Source organism: Lipophrys pholis (genome assembly GCF_963383615.2).
Source record: "Lipophrys pholis genome assembly, chromosome: 19".
NCBI classification, from domain to species: Eukaryota; Metazoa; Chordata; class Actinopteri; order Blenniiformes; family Blenniidae; genus Lipophrys; species Lipophrys pholis.
The window spans coordinates 3848362-3856868 of NC_137647.1; the positions used below are offsets into that span (position 1 = coordinate 3848362).

The window sequence follows — 8507 nt, forward strand, 5'->3', positions numbered from 1 at the left end:
GCTTTTAAGGTTTGGGTATGGTCTTGGTGAAACACTCAGATTTAGCTGCTGATACAATAATTTTCAGAATTCCAGTCTGTACATTCTGCTTTTTCATTTTGGTTATTTATATCAGATCTGCAAGAATGCATATTTTATAAACAGTTATCAAAGACAGAAATACAGTACTGATTCTCTTGGAAGTGAGGATTTATAATCGTCTCTGGTAGCTTGATTCCCCTCAGTATTTGAAGAAGAAAATTATTGGAATCATAAAGAAATCATAGAAGATGCTCGATTAGAATATATAGATAACTTCCAGCAGGTGGTGGTAAAGAGCATCGCGGCGTCTCACGCCACTGTAATTTTACCACGAAGAAGCCCTCACCACTTCCGCCTCCACCACTGGCATTCTAAGATGGCGGACCGGCGGCGAAGGAGGCGGCGCGCGTCCCAGGACAGCGAGGACGACGACGAGTCCGGGTCGGGTTCGGACAGCGGGAAGTCCGGGTCCCCCTCCACCAAGGCCCGGAGCCGAGAGCCAGACCCGGTGGAGCCGGTGGTGACCCGGACCGAAGCCAAGAACGACGTGGAGTCCGAGTGTGTGAGTAGCTAAGAGGGGTCAGGCTAACGTTAGCTCCACGGATTCCGGGCTTCGTGTCCCGGCCGGGAGCCGCGAGTCTTCCCGCGGCTCTTGTCGTTTCCAGCGGGGCCTCCGTCCGCACCGCGGGAAGTTGATCAAATGTCTGATGGACGTTTGAGTTTCTCCACACAAGCAGACCGATTCATCCGGTTGTGTTCAACAAGTTAGCTGTTCAACCAATAACGCGGCTTTCATCCTCATTATTCCAGTCTGCCCCGGGTTAAGTCAACACGGTTAACCAGTCAAGGTAAACTGGTCAAGGTAAACTGACCAGACTCGTGAGTTATAATGTTTAACTCGTTGAGCAGGACTGAAGCAGTCCTTCCATGAGTGATATGGTTATGGATTATTTGGTGATGGTATTTGTTGTGTTGGAGTTATGAGAACTGATTCCAGCTGACATGAGAACAGTCAGCAGTTTGAGTTTTGACCTCTTGAGAATCAGCTGATTCCTCTGAACTTGGATCAGTTTGAGTAGAAGCAGCGCTGATCGACCCGATCACCCTAATGAACTGATGGTGGGGTGTTTCTGATCTTGTTGCAGGAGAGTGAAGATGGCGTTGGCGAAGGTGAGCAAAACAAATTCAATTCATTTATAATGTCTTGATATGTCAATTTGTACTGATTGAAAACCTCTGTTCTTTAGTTTGAAACTGGGGTCTAGTTACTTATACTGTATAGATGTCAAATATATACAGCTAATCCAAATAAATCACTACCAGTCTGATCACAATAACTCCTACTGTAATGAAAAGCTTCAGTTTATTTGCAGAAAAAGTAAATACAGCATCCAATCCGAGAGGGTACATTCTAAAGGGTTGTTTTATAATCATTTGAAATTCTAGTATCTGTAGTAATTCAACAATTAAACCTGTCAACGAGGTAGTAGATAATGATGATCTTCACATTCTTTAGTATCACATGTAAACACTGCTCTCTCCCTTTCTGCAGCCGTGCTCTCGGACTATGACAGTGCAGATCCAGAAGAAAATGCCTCTCACTCCGAGGTAAACAAGTGTGTGTGATCGCACGCTATCCCATGAGGGCTTGCATTTTCGGTGGAAGATGTGGCTGTGATTGGAGAAAAGTAAATGTATAGTCACCATAGCAACATACTTTGTGTGTTCTTCAGGGAGGAGATGAGGAAGAGGAGGAAGAGGTAGAGCCGTACACTGATGAAGAAGCTCCACCTGCAGCCGGCGAGCCTCCGCAGCCTGCTGCTGATGGACTGACGGAGGAGCAGCAGCAAGAAGGAGAAGGAGAAGAAGAAGCAGAAGAAGAAGAAGAAGCAGAAGCTGAACCAGAACCAGAACCAGAACCAGAGGAGGGAGAAGGCGGAAAGCAAAAAGAGGAGAGCAAAGCAGAGGAGAAAGGAAACCTGGCCGGAGAGAGACAGAGTGGAGACGGACAGGTGAGGCCCTCACGGCAAACATGATGCTGACTCAGCAGAAAACTCCACGTAGGAGTGATGTGATCTCCTGATGTGAACCGTCCTACAGGAGTCCACAGACGACCCAGAGACCAAAGCAGGAGTCCGACAGAAGCTAGACGATGACGAGGACCGAAAGAACCCGGCTTACATCCCCAGGAAGGGTCTGTTCTTTGAGCACGACGTGAGGGGCCACCCCCAGGAGGAGGAGAGGTAACACCACCTCTACACACCGCAACACGTTTATACCACACACCTTTAATTATGTGATTGATGTATTTGATTCTCTCCTCAGGCCTAAAGGCAGGAACAGGAAGTTGTGGAAAGACGAAGGTCGCTGGGAGCACGATAAGTTCAGGGAGGAGGAGCAGGCTCCAAAAAGTCGCGAGGAGCTCATCGCCATCTACGGCTATGACATCCGTAATGGCGGCGGCTCAGGAGAGCGGGCGTACCGACAGCGCAGGCCCAGGTACGAAACGCTGCCCTCTGGTGGTAGAAATGATAACAGCAGACTTAAAGGTCCATTTATGTTGTTTATTATGTGTTTCGAATGTTATTTTCTAAAGTACACATGTACCGTGTACAGAAAACTGACAGAAGCTCAGCCTGTATCCAAGTATTTAGTGTCGAGAAAGTTGAATTCCCAGGAGACACCAACAGGTGTGTCTGTGTGTCTGTGTGTGCGCGCAGGCAGAGCTTGTCTCCCAGCAGAGACAAACGGTGGAGGGATGGAGGAGGAGAGCGACCCGTCCGGTCCTGGCACAGCTCGGGAGGAGGAGCTCTCCACCGAGGAGGAGCTCCACCTCCTTCCATGCCCCCTCCCTCCGCCGCTCAGCGTGGCGGTCACCCCTCTCGACCTCTTCCCCCCCGCAGCAGACCCCCCCACCAGACCCAGATGCACCTTCCGCCCGCCTCTCAGTACAGGAGCATCGAAACAAACGCGCCTCACATGCATTCCCGAGAGCGTCCTGGCCCCAAAGGTCCGCCGGAGCTCGACAGGGGCGTGTCCAGCAGGGGAGGGCGTGGTGGTGCGGCAGGCAGAGGGGGTCCCCCGGTGGTCATCGAGGACATTACAGTTAGTCCGGGAGGAGGCGATGAGCTAGAGCAGACGCCGCCTCCTCAGCCAGGCAGGTACTCGTCGGCCTCGCCAAGGCGGCAGCAAGAGCAGCGAGGAGACCGTCCCGCCTCCTCTGGCTCCACCCCACAGTCGTCAACAGCCAATCGGGAGGTGTCTCCTCCCACTGAGCGCCCGGTGGAGAGGAAGTCATACGCGCTGGCTCGCAGGACTCGATCCCGACCCGCAGACCTGGGTAGTAAGCAGGCCTCCGTGGAGGAGTCTGCAGCTCCCAGCAGCACAGGAGGCAAGAGCTGGGCAGGAGGAGAAGGTGGGAGTCAGCCAGGTGGAGGAGGAGGAGGAGCCGCAGGAGCCGCAGGAGCCGCGCTGACGGAGCTGGACCAGGACGTGGCTCGACTCAACCTGAGTGGACAGAACTGGAGTTCGAATCCAACATCCTTCATGCGGTCTGAGCTCAGAGGTCAGTGTGACACACGATTGTTATTACACAACATCCTTAATCAGATCTGAGCTGAGCGGTCACTGTGGTTCTGTTGGTCTGCAGGCCTCCCGAACCCGCTGCACCTCCCCAGTGCTCCTCCTCAGTTCTCCAGCATGGAGGAGATGAATGTGGCCTCTGGCCGAGCCAAGAGGTACTCCTCCCAGAGACAGCGCTCAGTCCCTGAGCCCGCGCCGCCCCTCCACCTGGGAGTGATGGAGGGACACTACTACGAACCCAGTAAGTCACATAGCAGTGCTGTAGGTACTGAAGCTGACCAGCAGAGGGCAGCACAGTGCATGACTCAGAGCACACCTCCTCCTGCAGGAGTTTCTGGGGAGCTGACAGTGTTTCTGTCAACTTCAAGTCTGTTTTTTTTTTTTGTTGTTTTTTAATAAACTCATCTTCATTAAACTCGTCCATCACACACGAAACTGCTGCTGTCGTCTAAAAATACTGGGTCATGATAAAGCTGACACCTGGTTACTAACACCCCCCCCCCCCCCCCAATTTCAGTGTCGTATCAGGGACCAATCTACACTCACGGTGAAGGCCCCGCCCCCCTCCCTCCGCAGGGCATGCTGGTTCAGCCTGAGATGCACCTGCCCCATCCAGGTCAGTATACTCTGTGTGTTTAATGAGAGTCCTGTCTACCTGCTACTCACCTATCACACCTCCTGCAGGTCTACACCCCCACCAATCACCAGGCGGCCCCATTGCTAACACCGCCATCTATGGAGGCCCACCGGTATCCCTGTCACCGGGGCAACCACAGCAGCTGCTACCGCCTCCCTTCTACCCTCCACCAGGGGTCATGCCGTTCCCGTATCCCACGATGTACGCCAACCCCCAGGTATTCTGTCTGTCTGGTTGATATGAAACTGTGTATGTATAGCTTAATGGTAACAGCCCCCCCCCCCCCCTTTGTGCGCCTCAGCCTCAGTCCGGTCAGGTGACGTACGGAGGAGTGACGTACTACGACACGATGCAGCAGCAGGCTCAGCCCAAACCGTCACCCCCCCGACGCACCTCCCAACCTGTCACCGTAAAACCCCCCCCTCCGGAGGTGCCCTATGCCTCAGAGTGACCCCACCCCCTCTGCCCCCACCACCACCACCATCAAGTACCAGCCCCTCGGTGACCCCAGCAGCACAGGTGAGACCACACACACACACACACACACACACACACACACACACACACACACACACACACACACACACTCTCTTTCAGTGACAACCAGGTTTCTTATGTGTGTATTCCTCTTTGTAGTAGCAGGTGGGGGGGCGGTGAGGTGCTGCAGTCCCCAACAACAGCCACAGAGGGTGGAGATGGATGGATGTGCGGAGCTTCACTGCTGGATGATGATTTTTTAATTTTTATTTTTTTTAACTTGCATTCATTGTTTGGACTTTGCACATCCACTACGTCGACTGTTCAATTCCCTCAGCGCATCTCTGAACGTGTCGGATGGACGTGTTCAGCGTTTCTGGATCAAAGTCTGTCCGACTGAACTGTTGACATCACTTCCTGTGGCCTGTGAAGCTCCGCCTCCATGAACGGTGACCCGAGAGCGGCTGAGTTTAATGAGCTGGTCAGAAATCAGCCGTAGACGCGAACCGAAGGACAAGCCGAGCCAGTTTGTCTGTGAGGCATTCGATGACCGTTAAAAAACACAAACTCTCCTTTTGTCAGAAGAAAGTGATAAAAGCTGTTTATATATACAGTTATATAATTGTTACTGAGAACAGATTATTAGAAACTGCAGGAGTGTGGCTGTAACAAAGAAGAAATGGTTTATTTTGACCCTTTAATTGTTTTTTTTAAATGACCTTGTTTTGTTGTCATTAACAAACCGTTTTATTTGTTGTGCATAAACATTTCAACAGGAAGCAGTTTTGACCTTTTTTCTTGTTTTTCTTCATCTTCCATTTTGTTTAAGTTTCTGATGAGAAATCTGAAAATTTCAAGTCAAATTAAAGTTGCTTTTTTGTTGCAGTCAATGTCTCGTTTCTATGGAAACGCACATCAGAAACACCATGTTTGAGTGAGTGACTGTTCTATTTGAGTGCTCTTCCCCCTGGTGGTGGAGATGATGTGTTTTAGTACTCTGTGTTCTTCAGGGTTTCAGACGCTTTGGCCAATCACAGGTCGGCACACAGGGGGAAAAAAAAAATGAAAGAATTGATTTCTGTTGGGAAATTTTGTGAGAGAAAATGAGCCTCCAGACTGATAAGTAAGTCTGGTGGTGCAGTGGGAAGCCCTGCTGTGGCAGGAGCTCAGGGTGTCTGTTCAGGAACAGGAAGTGCCCTGTAACATGAATATTCATCAGCTGCAGGTGGGTTGGGTCCATCTTATGTAAACTGATTGACGGGTGGCGATGGCCACTCGGGCTGCAGATGGAAGGTGCTCATGAATATTAATGAGACTGAAGCAGCAGATGCTCTATTCACCCACTTTTTCTCCTGCGTTTGAACGCAGACGGAGAAAGGGGGCTGTGTGCCTCTGTAACCATGGTGACGGGTTCAGCGAGCACGTGATTGACAGCTGCGGCAGCTCACGGCTGCTTCCCTTCTCCTCCAATCCAATCACTGATTTGGTCTTTATTCATATGATCAGGCTCGTAGATGTGGAGCAGTCGGGTCTGCCTCCACCTGCCGGGTGGCTCAGCAGGCTGTCGTGTCATCATGTTGACAGTAAACAGGCTATGGATCTCTTTTTTTAATAAGCTTTGAGAAGCGTTTTAACTTACAGCATTTACAAGCTGGTTACCATGGTAACAGTGATAAATACACTCGTAAAACTTCCTTCCAGTTAACATGGTAACAAGAATCAAACCTACTAATCTTACTTTATTAATCCCCTTGAGTTAATAGAGGTGCTCTGGGAGGTGATGGGGGGGGGGGGGGGGGGGGGTCAAAGGTCAAGGACCCACAATGGTGACTCATCCGCAGCAGGACTCAAACTTGCAAACCTCTGATACCAGGTCTGCTCCTCCAGAGTGTCGGTCTCCTGGATACCTCGACATGGACAGGGGTGATTGAACCTGAAGAAACCTGAAACCCACTGTGATATATCCAGCGAGCTCTGCTAGTTTTCATTAAGTTTGAGGAGGATCTCCTGTGTCAGGGGTCGGGTTACTCCTTCACCTGGAGGAGCGGGTGGGTGTGGAGCTTGTTACTATTGAAGCTGTGTGACTCACCTGTTCAGGTTTCAGCAGGTAGATTAGATGGGAGGAGTCACGTGACAACAGATATCGCCTTTCTGCTCACTCCAATTAATGTGATTCTGGAGGAGGTGATGTCATCACAACAATGAACAGGAAATCCCAGGGAGATATATGTAAAATATAAAGTATATACAATAAGACTCGTTTGAATTTTAATACGACTCAGTGTTACCGTTACAATATGTATCAGAGTATTGGCGTACAGCAGTGAAGTGTCGCGATGTTTCACCAAGGCTGTGACGTGAGAGCCTGCTGACGTGAACGTGCCCGCCCGTGCGCGCCTACCGCCAGTCCCGTCCGCGCAGTGTCGGGCGCGCGCAACTGCAGCAGATCGGCTGGAAGGGAGCGCGCATGTTCCCAGTCACTTCTCCGCGCTCCGCTCGAGCAGGAGGGGAGAGAGAGAGAGAGAGAGAGAGAGAGAGTGAGAAAGAGAGAGAGAGAGAGATAGTTAGATAGAGAGAGAGAGAGAGGGGGGAGGACCGAGGGTGAGAGAGCCGCCGGGGGGACGGAGCGCCAGCCGCGGCGCCTCTGCAGAGCGCGAGCCTGAAGAAACCCGCAGCAGCCGCACGCAGCAGCCGCACGGACGTTCCTCCACCAGGTGAGAGAGGAGCGGAGCGGAGCGGAGGCAAGGAGCAGCAGCGTCGATCCGACCCGCGGAGGAGCGGCTCCGGACAGGGGGACACACTCTCTCTCCGTGTCTGAGCTCGGTGCAGCCCGCACCGGAGGAGAAACGGAGGGAGCTGCGGCCGACACACGCGCACGGAGACCCGGAGCCTCGCGCGCCTCCTCCATGGGGTAGGAGCAGAGCGGGCTGTTGTTCCAGAGCCGCGTGCAGAGCCTCGGAGGGTCCGCGCTTACCTGCGCACACCTGCCCCCCCACACCACACACCCCTACACACACACGCCCCCGGCCCGCCGGGGCAGAATGATGTAGGAGCCGCTGCGCCTCCGCCGCCTCCGCATCCCGTCAGACCGCCGCCTCCGCCCAGCCCCGCGCCCCCTTTTCCCACCCAGCGGCCCACCATGCCGGCGGGGATGAAGCCGCTGGAGAAGTTCCTGAAGAAGCAGACCACCGCGCTCAGCCGGGCCGGGGGCTTCGGCGGGGTGACGGACAAGGCCGTTGGGGGGACCGGGGCGTCCCGCCGCCGCGCCAGCCTGTCCAGGGTGGTCCCGTTCTTCAGGGAGACGTCCCCGGAGAGCGGCCAGGCCCGGGAAGTGTTCAGGTGAGGAGCAGCTCCTCCACACAGGGAGCTCCTGCAGGGCCGTAGCATTGGGGCCCCGGGGGTGGAAGGTGGGAGGTGGGGGCGAGGGGGCTGGAAGGCAGGTTAGGCAGAGCAGGTGCGGTGCAGTGGATCAGTGGACTGCCAGTCTTCGGGCTGCACGTTGCTCTGGTCTTGCTCAAAAATCTATTTAAAGTTGAACCGTCGTCATGGCAACGCTGAGTCCAGCTGCTGCTCAGAGTTACCAAAACATCTGAGACACGTTTCCTCGTCAAACCGGGTTCTGATCTAGTCTTTGATCTGGTTCAGGATCTAGGTCAGGTTTGGGTTCTGAATCAGAATCAGGTTTTGGTCATTTTGACTTTGGGATCAGTCCATTGATCCAGATGTTGTCAGATTCTTCAAAATGAGGTTCCCTGAACAAGCAAGGTTTTTAAATAAATCTCATAAATAT

General features: G+C 52.8%; 2 protein-coding genes across 4 annotated transcripts in view; both read left to right on the forward strand.

Moving 5' to 3' along the window:
• Positions 1 to 380: 380 nt before the first annotated feature.
• casc3 (casc3 exon junction complex subunit) lies at positions 381 to 5605 on the forward strand. 2 transcript variants are annotated; one of them, XM_080487337.1, is made up of 12 exons: positions 381 to 583; positions 1167 to 1191; positions 1574 to 1629; positions 1755 to 2033; positions 2122 to 2264; positions 2347 to 2520; positions 2742 to 3586; positions 3671 to 3844; positions 4121 to 4219; positions 4288 to 4457; positions 4542 to 4759; positions 4877 to 5605. In XM_080487337.1, the coding sequence occupies exons 1-11, from the start codon at positions 398 to 400 to the stop codon at positions 4689 to 4691; spliced, it is 2301 nt and encodes a 766-aa protein (XP_080343463.1). In that variant the 5' UTR covers positions 381 to 397; the 3' UTR covers positions 4692 to 4759; positions 4877 to 5605. The 2 variants fall into 2 exon arrangements, with proteins under 2 accessions (XP_080343463.1, XP_080343464.1); XM_080487338.1 differs by having other exon boundaries at positions 396 to 583; positions 4288 to 4441; positions 4877 to 5601.
• A 1551-nt stretch (positions 5606 to 7156) lies between these two features.
• Positions 7157 to 8507, forward strand: part of rapgefl1 (Rap guanine nucleotide exchange factor (GEF)-like 1) — a 12285-nt gene continuing 10934 nt past the window's right edge. Inside the window, exon 1 of one of the 2 annotated variants that reach the window (XM_080487339.1) lies at positions 7157 to 8056. In XM_080487339.1, the coding sequence (XP_080343465.1) occupies positions 7857 to 8056 (200 nt within the window). In that variant the 5' untranslated portion in view covers positions 7157 to 7856. The remainder of the gene's footprint in view (positions 8057 to 8507) is intronic. The other variant, XM_080487340.1, reaches the window with a different exon arrangement.